Raw genomic sequence first — 23,093 nt, 5'->3', positions numbered from 1 at the left:
GGCAAAGTTTTAAAGGTAGAGAACAGATTGGTGGTTACCAGGGATTTGAGAGGCATTGGGGAGCAGGAGGAGAGTGGGTGTGGCTTCAGAAGGGCAATATGCGGGGTCCTGCGGTGCAGAGAATATTCTGTGTCTTGACTGCATTAATGTCCGTATCTCAATGCGCTGGTTGTGACACATTCTCTCATTCTGCAAGATGTCACCATTGAGAGGTATAGAATGAACGGTACACAGGATCCAAAAAAGAGACGGAACATACGGAAGCTCTCTGTATTATTTCTTACAACTTCACGTGAATTGACGTTGCTCTCAAAATAAAAAGCTGATCAGAAAGAAACCTCAATCAGATCATTTCTCATCTCTACTTAAAACTCTCCATGGCTTCCCGATACACCGACTCAAAGCCAAACTTAAGCCCACAGAGATCAGCCTCTGCCTATACCCTCCTCTTCAGTTGCTCTGCTCCTGGACACGGACCTCCTCTCTGTTCCTTCGTCTGGGACCCCCCTTTCTCAGGGCCTTTGCACCGACCACCCTTCCCGATCATCACATGGAAGCTGTTTCTCCTCACTCTTTGCTCAGCATCAACATCATCCCCCCAAGGTGTCTCCCCTACCTGCTCTGAAGTAGCCCCAATCCGTGCCCGGCCACACCACCCTATCTGAAGGTGACGCACTCATTACGAGGCAATATTTTTTCTCGTTTTCATATTTAGCTGAATATAAAGTCCATGGGGAAAATGACTTGGTTTTACTCTCCATCACGTTCCCCTCTGGCACACAGTAGGGCCCTCCATGAATATTTGTAGGAAGGGCTGAGCAGGGGAAAAAAAAAAAACAAAATGCAAGCAAAGAGGTCTGCGTGGGGCTCCTGGGAGACAGGGTAGGGGCCGGGGAGGCACTGGGGGCACATGCCAGTCCCCAAGTGCATTCTGAACACTACCACACCCTCCCTTCCCCCACCTGCATACTTTTGTCATAAAAATGTCATCAGGATGTAATGACATAACGTGCTGACTTCCAAGCCTTCTGCCAAGAGAGGCCCCACCAAGGATTACAGCCATGCCGATCCCTAAATCCAACTACGCCGAAATGCAGAAACCCCTGCTCCCCGCCACGGCCCCGCACAGACCCGTCACGGAGCAGCCGCGGGCAGCAGGGGGGGCGCCAGTGCAGGTGCCCCCCCCCCCCCCCCCCCCCGCTCTCGGGCAGGAAATGTGCTCCTGCGCTCTCTTACCAGCCACTCGTCATTCACCTGACATTTGTACCTCCTTTCAGAGTCCTACCAAGGTCCTGGGGTTTGTAACGGCCAACACTGGCTTAGACACGCCTCAGCACTGAATCCCCAAAGCCCTCCCACGAGGCAGGTCCTATCGTCATTTTTACAAACGAACCAAGTGAAACCCCAAGCCCCACCCCTTCTCTTCCAACCCCCGGCTCCACCGCCCGCTCTGTGTGCAGACCCAGCCCACGTCATCCAGCTCCAGCCAGGCCAGCCCCTCCTGTAAACAGCCACCCTCGCCAGCCCCGTGGGCCTCGGGGTGTGCCCACCACGCACAGTCCCCCAGATTCGGGGAAGAGGCCAGAGCCGAGCCGGGAGCCCTCAGGGCTATTTACCCAGGGGGCCCGAGAATGGTCCAGAAGAGGCGCTTAGGCTCCCCCTGGCCCCACGGACTGCTTGCCCGCAAGGAGGAACATGGCTGGAACAGCTGGAGGAGGGGCCAGGACACGGGTTCTTCTTGCCTAGGTGGGAAGTCCATTTGCCCCAGGAGCCCTGCTCTGTGGCCCAGGGGGTGGGGGCAGGCAGGGTCCCGGTCATGCCTGGTGCTGCCGCACCGCCCACAGCTCCGGAGGTGGCAGAGGCAAGAAATACGGAAACCTAGAAACTTCTACGTAAACGCTGAGGTTGAAACGTGTCAAGGCACACTGGGCAGCCAGGACTATAAGCAACACGACACGACACAAGGCAGCTCTGGGGGGGGCTCGGCCGGGGTTTGCCATCCTAACCTCAGGGGGGAAAAACGCAGCTTCAGAGCGTGATGAGGTTGGCCGTCCACTAAGGGCTGCTCCCGGGGCGATACGCCTGGGATCTGCTTCAGAGCTCAGCCATGGCCCAGCCCCGGCTTGCATGCCCACGGCACTTCTCACAAGCCCGCCTCACATCATCCCCCGACAGCCCCCTGGGGAAGCCTTCTACCGCCCCTACTTTAGAGTCAGGGACGCCCAGGCTCAGAGGACAAATCCTGACCGGTGAGACCTCAGGGGAACCTCCTGGGGGCCCTGGAAAAGACAGTGCCCTCTGATAGGAGGCAACCGTGCACCACATCCCCGGGCTCCTTTATTTGGGAGACTGTTGTTGATGCCCGGAGCTGCGGCCGCCCTTCTGTGACCGTGCAGAGCGACACGGCAAACACACAGGAGCTGGCAGAGAGTGAAGTCCACAGGGCCCAAGATCTCGAGAAGACTATTGGCTTAATAACTGCACTGGGACAGAGCGACACAATCCTGGGCTGTTTCACACCTGGATAAATCCCCTCACAGAAAACCCCAGCTCAGGGAAGCCCAGGGTTGGGGGTCCCCACCCCGTCTCTGGCTCCACTCTCAGGGCACCTTGCTCCCACACAGCAGAGATGACAGATGCGACTGCGTGCCTGTTTCTGCTGTGGTTTGACGAATGCCCCCCCCCCACCACCACCACCGCTACTCGGTCATGGGCTCCCCAAGTCAGGGCCTGGTCTGGGTTCTCACATCACGCTCTCCTGAGGCCTCCCCAAGGCCTGTACGCAGGAGGAGGTCAACAAGTACTTATTTGGTGGAGGAAAGGGGCTGGGTCATAAAATCTTAGGAGCATCTTTCTGGGGCCTGTAAACCCAATTCGATCCTTGTGACTATTCTTTTTTTTTTTTTAATTTGTTGTTGTTTACTTATTTTTGGGAGAGAGAGAAACAGAGCAAATGATTGGGGGAGGAGCAGAGAGAGAGAGGGAGACACAGAATCCAAAGCAGGTTCCAGGCTCCGTCCGAGCTCCCAACACGGGGCTCGAACCCACAAACTGCGAGATCACGACCCGAGCCCAAGTCAGACGCTTAACCGACTGAGCCACCCAGGTGTCCCTTTGTGACTATCCTTTGGGCCTTGGGCAAGTCACTCTGCTCTCTGAGCTTCAATCTCCCAGTGGCGAGTTTGGGGATCAGTTTATAAGACAAGGACTTGCCTTCGCAACAAACTGTCTTATTCACAGTTCTCACCATCACGCACACCCTGTGCAGGAATTCAAAGTGTTCTGACACCTTTGATCTTGAGCACAGAACAGACGCTGTGTTGTTGCACACGGTGACCAGCGCTAAGATAAAGTGGGATAAGGGGCTGGAAAGTGACAGGTGTCAGGGAGGAAAGCCACTGAATCAGGTCAGGAGATTCAGCTGTTCCAGGGCTGAAACCGGGCTGGGCAGAAATATGAGCAGATGTGAAGGCCCTGAGGAAGGACGGGGTGGTCCATGTGGACAGAGCCCAAGGAACAGGGCAGCCCATGGAGGGCTCTGGGGTCAGGAGGGGAACAGGGTCCATGTCACACGAGACGCTGATCAGCTGTGGAGAGGGGTACAGACTTTACCATAACAGAGATGGAAGCTTCTGGAAGGTTTGGGGCAGGGCAGTACCTTGATCTGACAGAGGCACTGGAGAGACCAGCGAGCAGCTACTACAAATACAATGCCTCTTATATATGAAGCCAGCAAACCCGGGACCAGGATGGGAGCGCACACGGTGCCCCAGGTGGCCAGGGAGCTGGTGACAGCGCCACACCCGGCCGTCCTTCCTCTCCCTGCCCAGCCGGCAGCCCAAGGCCAAAGACTGAGGGGATGCACCCCAATCCTAACTCAGATAGGAGTTACTGGAGAGAGAGGAACACCTCATTCCTGAGCAAGTAATAGTAATTCCAGTGGCAGTGATAATTTGAGAGCAGAAATACGGAATTCCTCTAAAGAAAGAGAATTAAGTCTTACTCAACAAAGGGAAGGCGCAGGACAAATGTGTGTCTGATGTGACCGAACATTCTGTTCTCAGCTCCTAACGCCAAGGAGAGGGAGAGAACTCTCCGAAGGCCTGTTAAACACCCACACTGAGGACCAGACCCTGATGCTTCTGAAAAGTGTCCAGATAATTGCTGAAGTCCTAAAGCAAAGGGCAGTTGTGAAAATTAGTGATCATTTGGGAAATTTGTCCGGTTGAGGTCAGAGATTCAGTAGTTAGCTTATGTGGCTTTTCTTAAAGATGCCTTATTGTATTTTTTACAAAGTATAAAAGCCTCAACTTATCATTTTGACATGAAGAAAGCCGTCCTTCCAAGGGTTTTGAGTTAAGGAATCCTGATGGCTCACTTTTTTAATTCTTTTTAATGTTTATTTATTTTTAGGAGACAGAGACAGAGCACAAGCAGGGGAGGGGCAGAGAGAGAGGGAGACACAGAATTTGAAACAGGCTCCAGGCTCTGAGCTGTCAGCACAGAGCCCGATGTGGGGTTCAAACCCATGAACCACGAGATGGTGACCTGAGCCGAAGTGGGACACCTAACCGACTGAACCACCCAAGTGTCCCAAATTCCATCTCTTGGAGAGAGCTGTTCCCAAGCTTGGCTCCCCTCTACAAAAAGCAAGATGCAGGCGTTCGAACTGAGGCGGTGTAGCCTTGCTTCTCAGGGGCCGGCCTCCCTATTGGAAGAGCGGGGCACCCATTCCTCACGCTGAGCTGAGAGCCAAAGTCCACCCTGTTGGGGTCACTTACAGACCAGACTCCAAAGACCCTTCTCTCAGAAGATGCTCCTAAGATCCAGAGGTGGTGACCTGGTCATCTGAGGCTTCCTGCTGATGACAAAGGCAGGGAAGACCCAGGAATTCAGCTCCTGGGGGCCCAGGGGAGTTAAGGAAAGGGCAGGGGGGGCCTCTGTGCCTTCTGCTGAAAAGGTAGGGGGGGTCAGCATCTTTTTCTTCATTTACGGATCCACTGGCCATCCCTCCAGCACAGCAGTTAAAAGCAGACCTTTCTCTTAAAATTTAAAATGGACATATCTGGGTGCCTGGGTGGCTCAGCTGGTTGAGCGTCCGACTCTTGATTTCGACTCAGATCATGATCCCAGGATCATGGGATCGAGCCCCACATCCAGCTCCACGCTGAGTGTGGAGCCTGCTTAAGATTCTCCCCCTCCCTCCTCCCTTCTGCCCCCCAAAATAAAAAATAAAAATAAAATAAAATGGATGTCTCCACTTAGTTAGCCATTCCCTTTAGAGAAGGAATAATTGCAAACATACTCGTGTATAATGTGGACCTCAAGTTAAGAACCTCTACTGTTAAAACATTATGAAAAAATTTGTAAATTATGAAAATAGGGGCGCCTGGGTGGCTCAGTCAGTTAAGCGTCCGACTTCAGCTCAGGTCATGATCTCACGGTTTGTGAGTTCAAGCCCCGCATCGGGCTCTGTGCTGACAGCTCAGAGCCTGGAGTCTGCTTCGGATTCTGTGTCTCCCCCTCTCTCTGCCCCTCCCTTGCTCACACTCTGTCTGTCTCTCTCTCTCTCAAAAATAAATAAACATTAAAAAATTAAAAAAAAAAAAAAACGTGTAAAAGTGTCCGACTCTCGATTTTGGCTCAGGTCATAATCTCACAGTTTCGTGAACTCGAGCCCCAAGTTGGGCTCTGTGTTGACAGTGAGGAGCCTGCTTGGGATTCTCTCTCTCTCTCTCTCTCTCTCTCTCTCTGCCCCTCCCCCACTCATGCTCTTTCTCTCTCAAAATAAATAAATAAACTTTAAAAAAATCTTTTAAACATGTAGAAGTGTTAAATATATATCATGATGGCTGACTGAAGTACAGTCTGTAGTAGTTAAAACGAGGAAACCAATTTAAATATCCGTTAGTTGAGGACAAGGGGCATCAATGATGATGTTTCACTGCAATGAAGGGGCTTTGAACAGCCGTTAAAAAGGAGGTGGCTGTACGGAAAGTGATTGCAAAATATCGTTCTGGGGGGAAGCAAGTCGCAGGACAAAAGAACACCATCTGGTCTTTGTTTAAGAAAATGCATATATGTGTGTAAGAGGAGCAGAGTCCATTATAGAGGAGGCACAGAGGAGACGTACCGTTAATACTAATAATGGGATCATGTAGGTGTAATTCGAGAGGAACAATGCTCAATTTCTGTAATATTTGGGATTTTTTTTTTTTTTTGGACAGTGAGTATATATCACGTTCTTCCTAATAACAATGACAGCAATAACAATGAAAGGTAGAATGAAAAATCTAGAAAACAAACAAGCCACCCTCTCCCCGGCGAGCTCTGCAGCCTGTGTGGCCCAGGACCAGAATCGCTGCCACATTCGCGGGTCCCAGCAGAGCAGCTGCAAAGCTGATTCTGGGCATTGGCTGCACGCTGAGCCCTGTAGGGGGCACCACTGTGCAGGCAAGGGCCCCGACCCCTGGGCTCATCCATCCTTGGTGATGAAAACACACCCAATTTATGATGACCCTGGGATGGTTAATCTGTGTCACTCTGGCTAGACCAGAATACCCAGATATTTGGTCAGACACGAATGGGGGTTGCCGTGAAATTTTTTTTTTTTTTTAAGTTTATTTATTTTCAAACGAGGGCGGAGGGGCAGAGAGAGAGAGGGAGAGAATCCCAAGCAGGGTCTGCAGTGTGTGGCAGATGTGGGGTTCGAACCCACAAACCTTCGATCATGACCTGAGCCGAAGGTGGACGCCTAACTGACTGAGTCACCCAGGTGCCCCAAAAGTGTTTTTTTTTTTAATTGAAGTGTAGTTGACATATAGCTAGTTTCAGGTGCACAACATCGTGGATGGACAATTATATACATCACAAAATGCTATGATAAGTGTCTTCACCGTCTGTCACCATACCAAGTTATTCCCATATTACTGACTATATCGCCGATGCTGTGCTTTTCACCCCGTGACTCTTAATCTCATGCACTTACTTTTCCCAAACCACTCTGGCAACCACTAGTTTGTCCTCTGTATGTATGAGTCTGTTTCTGGTTTTTTGTTCGTTTGGGCAGGGATTTGGAATTTGAGAAGGGTGGTCCCAGGCAGAGAGGGGCAAAGGGTCTTGGAGGCAGAAACCCACGGCCGGACAGGTGTGGAGTGGAGAGAAAAGGAAGCTGGAGCCAGAAAAGGGACTGGAGGGGGAGAGGACTAGGAGGCAGATGAGGTGGGGTCTCAGAGACCTCGAAAGTGGCCCCAGGAATTCAGATCTCTTCCTATGAATCTGAGAGCTGCCTGAGGGCTGTGGGTGGGGGCTGTAAGAGAGGTGGGGCCGTGAGGGGCGGGGCCGTGAGGGGCGGGGCCGTGAGGGGCGGGGCCGTGAGGGGCGGGGCCGTGACGGGCACAGCTGAGAAGAGTGGGGGCAATCAGGGGCGGGGCTGAGAGGGGTCTCACGGGCCCTTCTCCATCCCCTGTCCCCTCCGCCCACTCGCTGTCTATGGTGCTCTTCTGCTCATCAAATGCCCCCTGGATTATGAAGGGGTAGGAAGCGTGTCTCTTTCATCTGGCCCGCACATACCCTCCCCCCATGGTCTGTCCACAAAAGGTGCTGCGTAAATGCATGCTCAGTTCTTGTTTCCAAGCGTCAACCCCCCGTCCCCAGCAGCTTGTGCTGGGGTCGGATTCATCCAAAGGAGCAGAAGGGAAGAGCAGAGGTGGCCAGCCCCACAGCCTTTACCTCACAAGGTTGGCACAGGGCCCCGGCCACCGGCAGCTCTGGTACACGCGCTGGACCACGGTCTCGGAGCCATTCTGCACCTGGCAGGACACCGTCCGCGTCACCGTGTGATGGCACCAGTGCCTGTGGGGAAAGCAACAGTCGTGACGTTATTACTGAGGGGCTGACTGCGGGTCAAAAGGCCGTGATGGCCGAGGAGGGGCCCCTCCACGAGGCTGGGGGATAAGGGGCCCACTGAGACCCTGGGACCAGGTCCAAGGGGAAGGGAGACTAGCCATACCCTTTGGCCACCAAGTCCTGGCATCATACCTGTCATCAAGTGCTCGGAATCAACCCCTGCCCACAGAGAAATCCCACTCTGGTGAGGAAGAATAAGAAGGAAGTGATTAAGAGGCGCCTGCGTGGCTCAGTCGTTAAGCATCCGACTTGGGCTCAGGTCATGATCTCACGGTTCTTGGGTTTGAGCCCCGCATCAGGCTCTGTGCTGACAGCTCGGAGCCTGGAGCCTGCCTCAGATTCTGTGTCTCCCTCTCTCGCTACCCCTCCCCTGCTCACGTTCTGTCTCTCTCTCTCTCTCTCTCTCAAATAAACATTAAAAACTTTAAGAAAAGGAAGTGATTAAAATCCACAGGAACCTGGGGCCATAAGTGCAATGAAAGGACACGCACAGGGAGCTATGGGAACACAGTAGGGCACCGGACCCCGGTCTTAAGAAAGGCCAACCACCTGAGTACCGAAAGGTAACCGTCAGCCCACAGCAAATGCAATTACAGGTGGACCAAAGGTTGGAGGAAGGGGAGGAGCCAGGAGAAAGGCACGGTGCCTGCCAGGCTAGATGTGGGTCTTATCATGAAGTCAGCGGGGAGCCACTGAAGGACTCGCCAGAGGGATGCCCCACGGGTCTGAGTTTAGAGCACTTCCTCTGGTGCACTGTGTAAGAGGTACAGAGGCCTGAGGTGGGGCGTGGCAGTGGGGAGGAAGGGACATACGCAAACAATATGGAGATTGGATCCAGATGGCAGAAAAGCACATACTCCCGTCTCCCCCTTCCATCCCCAGATCCTAGAAACTGGAAATCTAAAAACAAGCCCCTGTTGGGACATCAGCAAGATGGTGGATAGGAGATCCCCCATTCACACACACACAACCCGCCACCTTCCCCCCCGCCACTCAGTAACAATGATTTGGCAGCCAGCCATGGACAAAAACGCCTTTGCGGGAGCTTTGGGATTTTTGTAGACCGTATCTCTTATAAGGGGTCAATATCCAAAACATACAAGGAACTCAAAAAACTCAATAGCAAAAAAACAAATAGTCTGAGTTTAATGGCCAGAAGGACCTGAAGAGAAATTTTTCCAAAGACATACCGACGGCCACCAAGTATATGAGAAGGCGCTCGACATCACTCAACATCAAGAAAACGCAAATCGAAACGAGATGTCACCTCACACTCGTTAGGACGGCTATTATCGAACGGAAGTAAGGTAACAAGTGCTGGTGAAGGTTCAGAGAAAAGGCAACCCTGGTGTGCTGTTGATGGTGATGTACATTGGTGCAGCCACTTTGTTAGGCTCTCGAAAGAAATTAAAAATGGAACTACCATAGGATCCAGGAATTGCACTTCTGGGTACATATCCAAAGGAAACAACATCAGTATCTGGAAGAGATCTCTGCACTCCATGCTCACTGCAGCATTATTCACAACAGCCAAGATGGAAACCGAAGTGTCCATCCATGAATGAATGGACAAAGAAAATTTAGAACACACACACACACACACACACACACGACAGAATGTTATTCAGCCATAAAAGAAGGGGTCCCTGGGTGGCTCAGTCGGTGAAGCATCCGACTCTTGGTTTCCGCTCAGGTCATGATCTCACAGTTCGTGGGTTCGAGGCCCCCATTGGGCTCTGTGCTGACAGTGCAGAGCCTACCCGTGATTCTCTCTTCCCCTCTCTCTCTACCCCTCCCCTGCTTGCTCTCTCTTTCTCTCAAAATAAATAAATAAGCTTTAAAAAAAAAAAGATTGAAAAAAAAGGAAGGAAATCCTACCATTTGTGATAACGTGGATGAACCTGGAGGATGTTATGCTAAGAAGCCAGACACAGAAAGACAAATGCTGTGTGATCTCATTTGCATGTGGAATCCAAAACCACATGCACCAGAGACTAGAAAAACCAGAGTAATACAGGGGTTGCCAGGAGTTGGGGGAGGGGGGGGAGGAGACGGGAGATGGGGAGATGTTATCAAAGAACACAAACTGGCAGTTATAAGATGAGTAAGTTCCGGGACCTAATGTACAGATTAAATCTGCACATGGTGATTATAGTTAATTATACTGAATAGGGTACTTGAAATTTGCTAGGAGAGTAGATCTTAAGTGTTCGCACCACAAACCAAAACAAACGATGGTAACTATGTGAGGTGATGAATGTTAATCATCTGTAGTAATCATTTTACAATGTATATGTATATTAAGTCATCATGTTGTATACCTTTGGGGGGTTAAAGCATGGGGGGGGGAATATATGCTTTTTTAAATTTGTCGATCATAACTCGAATAAAGCAGAAAATATAAATAAATAAAAATAAAACTCAGCCAGAAATTTTGAGGAACTAAAAGTCAGCAGAACAAAGTTGAAAGAGGAACCAGAAACACACAGGGAAAGGGACTCAGGAGCAGCAGATGCGGCTAGTCCAATAGAGGAGGGACCCAGAGGTGACTATCAGAGGACCACAGTACAAGGAGTCAGATGGGTAGGACCTGATCCCTACCCCTGCTGATGTCGAGAATCAGGCATTGGGTTCACCTGCCAGGACACAGGTGTGGTTGTAAGTGGGTCCCTCAAAAGCTGATGACCCCCCGGAGAAACCGCGACCCTCTTGAGTTTATACAACTGCATTCTTGCACATTCCTTCTCTACCCTGCACCTACTACCAGCCCCCCAAGAGGCAACAAAGCAATAAACAGTAAAAGAGACAAACCAGTGGGAACCCCCAAATACCATGATTCTCAAATTATTCCAGAAAAAAGGCCAGCACCGTGAAAGAAAGGCATCAGCTCAACAGACAATAAATCGCACTTCAGGAAAAGACAACTCATAAAGCAAACAGATGAAGACAATTTTTTAAAACATAATTAATGTCCTCAAAGAGATAAGAGGATTGTGCACTTGTAAAAGATATTACGAAATGGGAAAAAAATGAGATCGCTTGGAAATGAAATATACGATGGTAAAAACCAAAAGCTCAACAGATGGGCTGAAAAACCAGCATGGAAACAGCCAGAGAGAGAGCAGATGAGCCGGAAATCCAAGCCATGAACTTTCCAAGGATATACTGCAGGGGGAAAAGGAGATGGAAAATGCGGGAGAAAAGGGGAAAGACCCAGAATACAGACTATGTGCCAACCTATGCCAGTTAGTAGCTCTGGAATGGGAGACTGGAGAGAGCAAAGGGAATACACACATGAAGAAAGAGAAAAGAGAGTTCAACAAAGACATGAGTTCTTGACAGAAAGAGCCCACTGGGTGCTAAGCAAGATGAACACAGACAGACATATTGTGATGAAACATCAGAAATCTCAGGATGCAGACAAAATACCAAACGCTAGAGAAAAGAAAGTAACACCAATTACCTACAATAAGCTGAAATTAGATCTTAGCAGCAGCACCAGATTCATGAAGAAACAAAGTGGTTTGGGGGTACCTGGGTACCCCAAAACCAAGAAAAGAATTCCACAGATTTAAAATTATACATAAATATTATGTGTGACCTTGCATCGAAAAAAGTCAAAATCTTGACAATTTTCTAGGAAAATTCCAATATTTGCACAGTCAAAAAGACCACAGAAATAATCAAAAGTCCATCCCTCTCCCCAAAGGCACCTGGAGACCTAGTTCAAAACATGGTTCCGCCATCAACTTGCTGTGTGACTTGAGCCAAGTGACGTCCCCTCTCTGAACCTCAGTTAAAAAAAAATTCCAGGGGCGCCTGGGTGGCGCAGTCGGTTGGGCGTCCGACTTCAGCCAGGTCACGATCTTGCGGTCCGTGAGTTCGAGCCCCGCGTCAGGCTCTGGGCTGATGGCTCGGAGCCTGGAGCCTGCTTCCGATTCTGTGTCTCCCTCTCTCTCTGCCCCTCCCCCGTTCATGCTCTGTCTCTCTCTGTCCCAAAAATAAATAAACGTTGAAAAAAAAAATTAAAAAAAAAAATTCCACTTTTCAAGGTTATGGTGAGGGCCACACGAGCAGACTGAGGTTAGTGATGGGAAGATCATGTGGTCCTACCTAACCCAGGGTCTCGCTGACTGGCTGGCTCCTGAAACCCCAAGTGTTCATGAGAGCCCAGGGGACTGACCTTCCTAATTTGCAGATGGGAGAAGTAGTGGCCAGTTAAACCTCACAGCCCACAGCTCAAACCTAATGCTGAGCTGGGACGGGAACCCAGCCTTCCAGCCCCGGGGACCAGCAGGGTCCCACCTCCCCCGTACGAATCTCCACTCCTCCTTCCGCCAGCTCGCTCTGGAAATCGTGCGAGATGTCAGCGGTCTGGGCTCTTCCTCCAGCTCTACCAAGGAGCATCAGTGCCACCCAGGCACCCAGCATGATTCTCTTCGGGATGAACCAACCCAAGGACAGTGCTCCGTCCCGAGATCCGTCCCCGGCGCCTGGAACAGACAGGCCGTCCAGCCATCTCTGAATCACACCGGGTCGGGGTTTTCTATCGGGAAATGAGCTGTGAATTGCAAAACATTTTCAAATGCCTCGATTCATCATCTCCAGACATTTGATCTTTTAATGGGCTGTAAATGGCTTCCCAAAATCAAAACGTGGCCAAAAACAACGAAGGAGGCAGGCAGAGACAAGGAGAGAGGGATCCAGGCCTTTTCGGATGGAATTCAAAACCCCGTTCATCTCCAGGCACTACGATCGCAGGAAATCTTGGTGTCAGGCACTCTGCTCCCGTGTGGGGTCCGTCTTAGGATCCCCATGTCCTGAACATTAAGTCTACGTCTGGGTGGCACCCTCTGAGCACAGGGTGCACGGTGGTGGTTGAATAGAGCTGTATGTACTACAGAATTAACTCCACCCAGAGACCGGCTTGGCAGGAGACATATATGTCCCTTTTACGACTCGCCTGGAAGGACTGGCCTGAGAGCACAGAATTGGGGAGCGGTGGGGCTGGTCCTTGAACTGCCTGGGCAGCGAGGGTGCCCTTAGTGGCCCTCACCAGGACAGGAGGGACTGACATTATCTTTGGGCAGCAAATGTCTCTTCGACGTCTCATCTCTCCCTCTCCAGCTGGGTTCTCATGCAGGGTCCAGGAGGGGAAACTCATTCTCAGCCCTGGGGACAGAAGGGCTCCCCTCCAGGTTCCTTTTCCTTACAAGACAAGCTCAGTCCCCGATAGAGTGGAACAAGTGACTTGGCCCTGCTCCAGGAGACCCCGAGGCCGCTCCTACGGCAGTTTTCACCGAGCTAAGTGTCTGGCTCCATGGCTTGGCCAAGCTCCAAAACTCTTAATTTAGGGCCCTTTGGGACAGCAAGTGCTAAGTGGCTTCAGGAAATCAGGGCACAATGGAACGGAGGGCCTTCAGGACGCCCCCAGCCATGCCCACCTCTGAATACAACTAACCAACTGGTCTCCGACGCTGCCTGCCACCCAGGGAGGTGGCAACACAGCAGCCCCTCCTCCCCACAGCCCTGGTCCCACCCCAAGCACTGAACCCCGAGCCCCCCAGTTCTCCCATCTGAGCTTTGCTTTGGAACTTGATCTCACCCACACTTTCCCTCCATCCGCAGGACCCCAAGCTCTGAGCCTGAACCAAGCCCCAGGGCTTTGACCATGTCCTCCCCTCCCGGGAGGATCACCCAGTCTGCCCCCTTTCCCTCGTCCCGTGCTCTGCTCCGCCCTCATGTTGAGTCACCTCAGTGATTCCCCTTGAACCCTGACATAGACCCTACTTGTCTAGACAGTGGTCACGCATCATCACAGCCCGTGGGACACTTCAAGACATACCGTTTCAATGGTCCAGCACTGAGCACATCGCCATCCAGACCCAACTTAGTGCATCTTGGAAACGAACACCACCAAACTCCTGGCCCCTCTACCCAGAAGCCCCAGCAGCCAGTGGCCCCAGACTCCACTCTCTCCGTCCCCCACTTCCCATGGCTAACTAGCCCGCACGCCAGGCAAGCCCACCTCCTACACCCCTCTCCTGCTCCGTCTGGATCTTGCACCTGGACAGCCTGGGTACCTGCTGGTCCCCCAGCCTCCAGCCCTGTCCCCTGCAGTCTCCTCTACATGCCACCAGAGGGCACTCCCTAAACCACAAATCTGTCCTGTCCCCGTAGTCACCTCCCCTCTCCAAACCCTCTCTCAGCTCCTCATCCCCCAAAGCTCCCACCCATCTTCCTGGTCCCACCTCCCAGCACGCTCCATGTTGCCACCCACACTGGCACGCTGTCCCCCCTGGCACACCATCTCCTCTTCTTCTATTTGGCCAACTGCCACTCGACCAGTCTTTATTCAGGCTCTGTCCCCTCCTGGACGCCCTGGCCAGGAAAGAACTCTCTTCACACTCCGCAGGGTCCCGGGCACGCCTCTGTCTCAGCCCTAATCGTATTAGAAAACTATAGGCTCCCAAGGACAGTGGGCTCAGGGCAGGCCTCGTAAAGGTGTGCCGATCTGACCCCAGGCCCTATGTCCCAGCAGGACCTTCTCTCATCCACATTCACTCACTTACCAAAAACCGCTTCTCAGGCTCTAGGCCCTGAGCCCCGCAAGGTCTGCCCCCATGCCTGCGACCGCCCATCTCAAGGTTAAGGGTATTGAGTTCCAGGCCCCCCTCCACTTGGCCCTGATCATTCGAATCACCTGGCCACACCCTGCCCAACCTCCAGAGGCCAGTTCCAGGGGCTCTGCCTGCCAGTTGGGTACAAGGAGCTCTATGAGAGTGGAGGTTGGCAGCCTGAAGGCAACGGCCCGATGGACGGGCAGTCTGGATGACTCTGGCCACGCCCTTGAAGCAGAGCCCATGGGGCCCTGGCCGGTCCCCAGAGAGATACAGGCAGAGGAGCCAGGTCCTCACCCCCTTCCAGGAGAGAAAGAGTAACTCTGGCACAGACAGCCCATCTGGCTCCTGACCGCGCAGAGACCCTCTCCTGCGGCCAGAGTCCAGCCTGGGACCCCAAGACCTGTTTTGCGGTTGGCAAAGCAGTTCCAGGTACTGTTATGGGCTGAGCTGTGTCCCCTCCCCGCAAATTCATATGTCGAAATCCTAACCCCCAGTAACTCAAGATGGGACTGCGTTTGAAGATATATGAAGATAGAGTCTTTTTTTTTTTTTTTAAGTTTATTTATTTGAGGAAAGCTTGTGCGCAGGAGAGGCAGAAAGAAAGGGGAAGAGAGAGAATCCCAAGCAGGCTCCATGCTGTCAGTGATCCTGATGCAGGGCTCGAACTCCTGAACCGTGAGATCATGACCCGAGCTGAAATCAAGAATCAGATGCTTGACCGACGGAGCCACTCAGGTGTCCCAAGATAGAGTCTTTAAAGAGGGACTTAGATGAAGTCATTAGGGTCATTTGGGTGGGTTCCAACCCAGCATGAGTGTTGTCCTTTTAAAAAGAGGAAATGTGCCAATATGAATGCAAACACAAACAGAGGGAAGACGGCGCAAAGATCCAGGGAGACGGCAGTCATCCGCAAGCCAAGCAGAGGGGCCTCCGGGGAAACCACCCTTGTCAACACCTCCGTCTTGGACTTCCGGCGTCCAGCCCCGGGAGGAAATTCATGTCTGTTGCTCAAGCTGCCCGCGTGGGGGCACTGACCTCCCGGTCCTCGGAAACTAACACACAGCCTTTGCATCCAGTGTCAGGTCGGAGCGCTTTACCAGAGGAGGAGGCTGAGCCTCCAGCGGACACAAGGTCACACGCTGAGTAAGTGGTCAGTTTAGGCCTTGGCGCTCGGTCTTCAATCCCAACTCCGTGCTGCATCCACCTTGCCCTTGAGATCAGCAGACGGCTGGGGAGCGGACTCAGTAGCCCCCGGCAGGGGCTTATTAGCCAAGTCCCTCCAGGAGCCCACACCCAAACCGGGAAGGTGGAGGGGCACGTGTGAGACCACCGGGACAATGCTTGCGGGCAGTTCAGGCCACAGCAGGGCTTGTAGGGTGGGCCTCGAGCCGCCTGGGTCCCTGCCCCCTCCTCACTGCAGCCCCCGATGTGGGTCAGACCTCCCATTCTTTCTCACTCAGCCCTGGGCAGGACGGACAGCTAGAGACTCCACTTTTACAGATAAGGAAACGGGGCAGGGGGAGTGGGTTTGCATCCGAGGCCACCCAACAAGCCAACAGGCAACCAAGATTCAAGTCCAGCCTGCCAGACCGACTCAAAGAGCACCTGGGTCCTGGCCGACATCCGTCTCTCCCCTCGGGGCCACGCTGCCTGGAGCAGGCTGTGCAAACAGACGGGGCTCGAGGCGGCGGGCTGCTGAAGGAAACTGCAAAAGACCGGGAGCTGGCCGACACAGGGGCCTGGGGCCTGGGAGGGAAGAGAGATCCAAGCTCGATCTCCCCAGCCTGGAGCAAGGAGCCAAATCTAACAAGATGAAACATGACCGGGCGAACGTGGAGTCCGGCACTGAGGCCCCAAAACCCAGCGGACGAGTCCCAGATGGGGCACGGAGGGTCTCGCCAACAGTACGTTCAGCGTGAGTCAGCGGTGTGCTACAGCCTCCGAAAGGCAAGGGCAATCCCAGGCTGTCTTAATGCAGAAGAACGTCGAGAACGCCCTGCCCCCCTGTGCACCAGCCCATGTGCGGTGGACCCGGGGCTGAGCCACCAGATCCCCCTCAGCCAAGGGCTATCAGCGGTCGGACCCTCCCAAGCCTGCCTCAGCTGCCCAGAGCTGCCCTCGCCCAAGATCCAGCTCCCCCTGGGACGGCCCCCATCCAGGGCCTGGTTCGTTCATGAGTTCAAAGGCTCAGGGGCACCTGGGTGGCTCAGTCGGTTGAGCGAGCGACTTCATGATCTCGAGGTTCATGGGTTCAAGCCCTGCGTTGGGCTCTGTGCTGACAGCTCAGAGCCTGGAGCCTGCTTTGGATTCTGTGTCTCCCTCTCTCTCTCTGCCCCTCCTCTGCTCTCTCTCTCTCTCTCTCTCTCTCTCTCTGCTCCTGGGAGAGTCTCCACGATGGTGATAGAGGGCGCCCGGGAGGGGCGGGCAGAGGCAGGACACCCACTCGGTGGGGAGAGGGTAAAGATACATGAGACTCACCCTATTGGAAAAGAGGAGGCGAAACCACAGGGTTTTTTGTTTTTTGGGTCTTTTTGAGAAAGAGAGAGGGTGCAACTGAGTGAGAGAGAGAGAAGCCCACCAGGGGCAGAGAGAGAGGGAGAGAAAGAGAGAGAAGCGGGGCTCACACGATGTGGGACTCGAACTCACGAACCGTGAGGTCATGACCTGAGCCAAAGTCAGATGCTTAACCAACAGAACCACCCAGGTGCCCCAACACCGAAGGTTTTTTAACCAGAGGGGAACCCACTTGGTGGGATTCAAGGAGAAACCTCTGATGGCAGTAGAAAGGGACAGAGGCCAGAGGCTGGGCCAATCCGGAGAAATGGACAGAGTCCGTGAAGGTGCTCACAGCTGAAGCCCATGCCTCTCCCCTTGAGACGGTCTCTCCACTTTCGGTCCTCCCTTCGGACAAACTGGGTCCAAACCTGCCAACCGTAGACTGCGGCCAAGTCTCTCCCAATAAGGTGAGTGTCTCTGTGGCTAATGCTTCTCTCCCTCTCTCAACCACATGCGCCACTGTCCGGGGTGACGGTCTTGTTTATGCATTTTGAGACAGACAGAGACAGCATGAGTTGGGGAGGGGCACAGAGAGAGAATCCCAAACAGACTCCACGCTGTCAGTGCAGAGCCTGACTCGGGGCTCGAACCCACGAACCTCAAGATCATGACCTGAGCCGAAGTCAGACGCTTAACTGACTGAGCCACCCAGGCGCCCCGGAGAACTGAGTGCCAGTAGGAACTCAGGAGCATCTGCATAAGCAGACAGGTCTGCCCGTGTCCCCCGATAGTTTTTATTGGAGCTGTCCGTTTTGAGGCAATACCAGGGGAGAATTTAAGTCATTTTAAGGTCACCAACCTTCGGAAGGAAAGGATACTGACCCGCAAGCCCCACGGACCTAGTCTTTCTGTAAACCAGGAGAGCAATGACATGGAGTCTGGGGTCCAGCACTGAGGCCGGACGGGAGAACGAGGCGTGTGGGTTCAAATTCGGGTCCGTGGGCGACAGGGAGCACAGCTGTGCCGCCTCATCACCGTCTGTATTCATTCTCTAGCACATTCCACAGTGAGGAATTCCTGAGGCCTCCCCGACCTGAGACAAGGCTGGAACGAACCCCACGTGGTGCATCAGCCACTTACGGATCGAATTTCCCATTCGCACGCGGGCAGCGGAGGGAGTATACGATTTGGCCAAACAGACGGCACGGTTTGGAGCATCGCGATAGTGGCCCACGATGACTCCCATCAACAGGAGTGCCAGAGGCAACAAGCTGCCAGAGTTTGGTGCTAAATGTCTTCCGTGGGATCGGCATTCCCACACGCAGTTCGGGAGGCCACCTGCTGAGAAACACTCTGGCGACACAGATCCCACCACCAGAAATGGAACTCACTAGGACTTTTGTGCAGTCAGGCGCCACACATTGTTCTGGACCGACCGACTGTCTTCAGCGTCCACCTGGGACCATGAGGCATTTGGCCCAAGAGTGACCTCTACAGAAGCCAGAGCTTTCTGTGTGTCCAAGATCAGGACAGGACCCAGCAGTGTGTCCTCCTCGGCAGGCCTTCTCAAATGGACCATTTCTCAAAACAGTCTGCTGACTCGGGTCCCGTGGAGACGAGCCCAGGAACATGCCCTTGTAACAGGCTTTCCGGTGACGCTGCATAAGGAAAGTGACCCTATCCACTCGACAGAGGTTGGAAGCGAAAACAGGAGGGGGCTCCTGGGTGGCTCAGTCGGTTAAGCGTCCGACTTCAGCTCAGGTCGTGATCTCACCGTTCGTGAGTTCGAGCCCCACGTCAGGCTCTGTGCTGACAGCTCGGAGCCTGGAGCCTGCTTTGGATTCTGTGTCTCCCTCTCTCACTGCCCCTCCCCTGCTCACGTTCTCTTTCTTTCAAAAATAAACATTAAAAAACAAAAAAAAAAAACACTAGGTAAGAGCTCTCACCATGCCTGTGTTACAGAAACCAGGCAGGCTGAATAGCTTCCCCCGAAAGAAAAATACACACCTAGCGATGGACCCGGTTAACGTGCCGATGGGCACTTCTTTCCTCGCAGACCACATTTTGAGCAGCACTGAAGGAACAGCCTCATTCTCTCCCAGTTCCATTTCCTGAGACAGAGACTCTGGTTGGCCAAGCTCCTCTGGCCACGCGTGCTGGGGCCCACCTGCCTTGGTCGGATACCCACCCCAGTCCAGTCAGGTGTGGGGGACCCACAGGGCACAGAACAGGGAGCCTAGGGCCCCCTGCAGCCGGCACTCTGGGGGACACTGTCCTTTACAATAGACAGTGATGGAGACAGGTGCCTAACTGACCTCTCCTATATGACACGTGTGTCCCCAACAATCATCTCCTCCTTCTTTGCTAACAGACCCCGGTTCTCTTCAGACTCTGGGCATCAGTAAGTTCAAGAAAGGTGAGTAAAACCATACTCTCACTTGTTGAGGTGTGGACATGTTCATTCATTTCTGGTCAGTGACAAGTAAGAGGAAGTCAGCTGAGGGGCTTCTGGAAAATATCATCGTCTATGGGGGAGGGAGGACTCAGGAAGAGAAGCTCCTCCCTATTTCTGTATACAGTTGCATGACGATGTGATGCCTGGAGCTGTGGCAGCCATTTTAGAGCCACAAGGGAAGAGAGCCTAAGGAAAGCAGAGCAAAAAGCAGGGTCCTTGAGCATTTGATGCGGCTGAATTAACCAACCCTTGAGCCACCCATTTCTTAATATGTGAAACCTTAAACGACTTTGTTAAGCCCACATCAGTAGGGTTTTATGGCTCACATTTTTTTTTTTTATGTTTATTTAGTTTTGAGAGAAAGAGAGACGGAGCACGAGCGGGCGAGGGCAGAGGGAGAGGGAGACACAGAATCCGAAGCAGGCTCCGGTCTCCGAGCCGTCAGCACCGAGCCTGATGCTGGGCTCGAACTCACAAACCGCGGGATCACGACCTGAGCCGAAGTCGGACGCTCAGCCGACTCAGCCACCCAGGCGCCCCTCTATGACGCGCATTTTTTAAAAGCATCCCAGACAAAACAACCTGCCGTCAAGGCATAAATATGTGAAGCCAGGAGGCCTAACTTGTGTCCTACTTGCACCATTTCCTGACCTCACGGCTTTGGGCAAGTCTCAACCTCAGAGCCTCAGTTTCCTCATCTGTAAAACGGGAGCCCGCTTTCCAAGGGCTGCCAGGACGTCTCAAGAGCAGTAACACCTGTAGGAACGACTACAGACACATGGGCTGCACTTCTTCAGGCTACTGTTCAGACGGCCAGCGCCTTGGTTCAGGGTTTTAGGCTTCTCCGGGCGTAAACGTTTTGTTTCCGTAAACTTCAGCGTAGCACGTGCCTCGTGACCCCCGCTGCTGACTGCCAGCCGCGGTGCCGGCCCTGGACGGTGTGGGCCAAGGTGGCTTCGCTCACTGTTCCCATAAAGGTTCACAGAGCCCCTGCCTCACGCGAGGCCCGAGACCAGCTGCGTGACCGCCATGGGCCCTCGCGAACCCGGGATGGTGAAAAGTGCCCGGGACGTGGGTGGGTCAAGAGAGCCAGCCGCCAGGGCCAGTCCTGCTCTGCCTGGCTGAACGGGCTTTACCATGCCTGAGCCTCAGCTGGCTCATCTATAAAATGGGGGAAAAGACATGCAGCCCGAGAGCAAGGAAAATAAATATGAGTGCGAAGCATTTTGTCACTTGTAAAGGAACATGAGTGGTTTACTCTCGGGGTTTGTGACTGCGGTTATGCACAGCCAAAGGCCATCGAGGGGACTGCCGGCACGGAGGTGCAGACTCACCGGAACATCCCCCGGCCCCGTCTCTGAGAGTGTCACTGCAGCGCTGTCCGGGGAAGGGACGCGCCCACGGAAAGGCCACCGCTCCTGAGCTCCCATGGCTGCTGGTGCACTACAAGGGGCTCCCGCTCTGGGAAGCGGACAGCATTCGTTCAGGAATATCTTCTCCAAAGCATCTCGCGGTGGACTTGGAAGGGGAATTACGAAAGCTTTGCACTGCGAGGGGTCCCGCGAAGACGACCTTGTTCCAGCCCCCTCTTTACAGGTGAGCCAACGAGGCCCCGAGAAGCGAAGGACCCAAGGCGGGGGCGGGCAGCAAGCTGGTGGCAGGGTCGGGACGGACGCCAGGACTCCTGCTTTTAATTTTCTCCCACCCTCCCACAATCAGCAGGGAGACTGGTTCCCAGTGTTCACTTGAGGGGGGAAAAGAAAAACTGATAAGAATCTGAAGAATGTGAGTGCCAAGAGGGAACGAGGATGGAATTTGGCATTTGATATCCCGAAGATCACACACAACTACGACCCCGCGAGTCTCTTGCGAGAACACCTTCTAGGCCTGCGTCCGTTTCCAAAAGAGCGGGGCTCCGAGTCCGAACGCCGGGCCCAGCTGGGTGCCCCCCCCTCCGCAGCCCGCGGCTGGCTTTGAGTCTCCAAGGAACCCCTCAATCCCCCTGCAAAGGGCTTGAAGCAACTCAGATGCCAGTGGGGAATGAACACGGCATTCCGAATTAAATCCTGCTCTTTATGGAGTTTGCCTCTTCTTCGGGCTTCTCAAGCCTCCCTTTCCTCCCGACCTCTTGGAGGCGTCTTGCTACAAGCACACGCGGCTGGCGGCTCAGTGAACCACCCCCAGCAGGTACCAGGGAAACTAACACGGGTTAGACACCACAGGACCCTACACTCTCCATCTGAGATGAGCCAGTGGGTTGCAGGGGCCTTCTCCACAAGAGCTTCCGGAGCCCTGGGTTCACCGTGTGACCGCGGACTGGCCCCATCCCTCTCTGGGCCTCCACCCGCTCCTGGAGCTGGGGCCGGCGGGGGGCGCGGAGTGAAGCCGGGGGGCTGGTAGAGGCCATCGCGCTCACCTTGGCAGAAGGCCCAGAGAGAGTGACGCTGCCTCTCGCCTGGGAGTCAAACAGTTGGAAAACCAGACTGGCAGAGTGAGTGGCTTCCTGGTGTCCACCAGCCATCTAGGGGGGCTCCTCGGGGGGCTGGAGGTGCCCACGCGCTCTCCAGGAGGGGAGCTCTGCAGACACCTGCCAAATCGTCCCCAAGCCAGGGGCTTACCGAGAATTTCCGGCGAAACAAAGCCACCTGGGTGGGGCGCGTCGTGGACAGGTGCGGGCTGCGGTCTACCAGCCCGGTCTACCTTGCCCGCCTCCAGAGGGCGGGTACCCCGAGCTCTTGTCACCCCCGCCCCTGGCCGAGTGTAGCATGGGGCGCCCATCAGTGACCATGTGTTGGCCGCACGTGAAAATGAAGAAAGAAGGGGCAGCAGTGGTGTGGACTGAGGTCCCACTCCTGCCACTCTCCATCACTGAGCCTTGTCTGGCCCTCCGGTGGCCGCTCTCTGGCCCACTGCCTCCCCCTCCCCAGGCTGAGCTGTGCCTGGGCCCTCAGCCCACAGCAGTGTCTTTTAGGAAAGCCCCCTCCTCCCCACCTGACCCCTCCTCTCCCAAACCTTCGCTGTCCCTTTGGACAGGCTGGACCCCCTCCTCTTGGTGCCCCCAACTCTGCCCACCTGCTCCCAGCTACTGTGTCCCCTAGGGGGTACACCATCTCTTCCTGTCTCTTTCTGCTGTCCCTGACGGCAGAAATCCATTCAACTTGTGTCTCCGTGGCAGCCTCTGGCATCAGGTGGGTGACAAAGGAAAATGATTGTGAATGAATGAGTTCGGTGGGAGGATTAAACGCACATGACTTGTATACTGGAAGAAACAAGTTTAGGATCCTCACGTTCCAATTCTTTTTTTTTTAATTTGTTGTTTAATGTTCATTTACTTTGAGAGAAATAGAGAGCGTGCACGTGGGGGAGGGGCAGAGACAGAGGGAGACACAGACTCCCAAGCAGGCTCCAGGCTCTGAGCCGTCAGCAAAGAGCCCAACACAGGGCTCGAACTCAAGAACCACGAAATCATGACCTGAGCCGAAGTCAAACGCTCCACTGACTGAGCCACCCAGGAGCCCCTCGAATTCTAACATACCTTACCAGTGGATCATTTCCCGTGGGAAAGCATCTTTGTTTGAAATCAGAATGAAGGCCCATTAAAAACAGGATTC

General features: G+C 53.7%; 1 protein-coding gene across 3 annotated transcripts in view; it reads right to left on the bottom strand.

Annotated features, from left to right (window-relative positions):
- COL26A1 (collagen type XXVI alpha 1 chain) overlaps positions 1 to 23,093 on the bottom strand; it is a 202,102-nt gene that overhangs the window by 109,622 nt on the left and 69,387 nt on the right. For all 3 annotated transcript variants that reach the window (XM_086692524.1, XM_086692522.1, XM_086692523.1), the window contains one exon: positions 7,732 to 7,854. In XM_086692524.1, the coding sequence (XP_086548650.1) occupies positions 7,732 to 7,854 (123 nt within the window). The remainder of the gene's footprint in view (positions 1 to 7,731; positions 7,855 to 23,093) is intronic.

This window comes from Puma concolor, chromosome E3, assembly GCF_028749965.1.
Source record: "Puma concolor isolate L17-30 chromosome E3, mPumCon1.1.hap2, whole genome shotgun sequence".
NCBI classification, from domain to species: domain Eukaryota; kingdom Metazoa; phylum Chordata; class Mammalia; order Carnivora; family Felidae; genus Puma; species Puma concolor.
The sequence above is the reverse complement of the archived record's forward strand: the minus strand, read 5'-3'. Positions and strand labels throughout refer to the sequence as shown.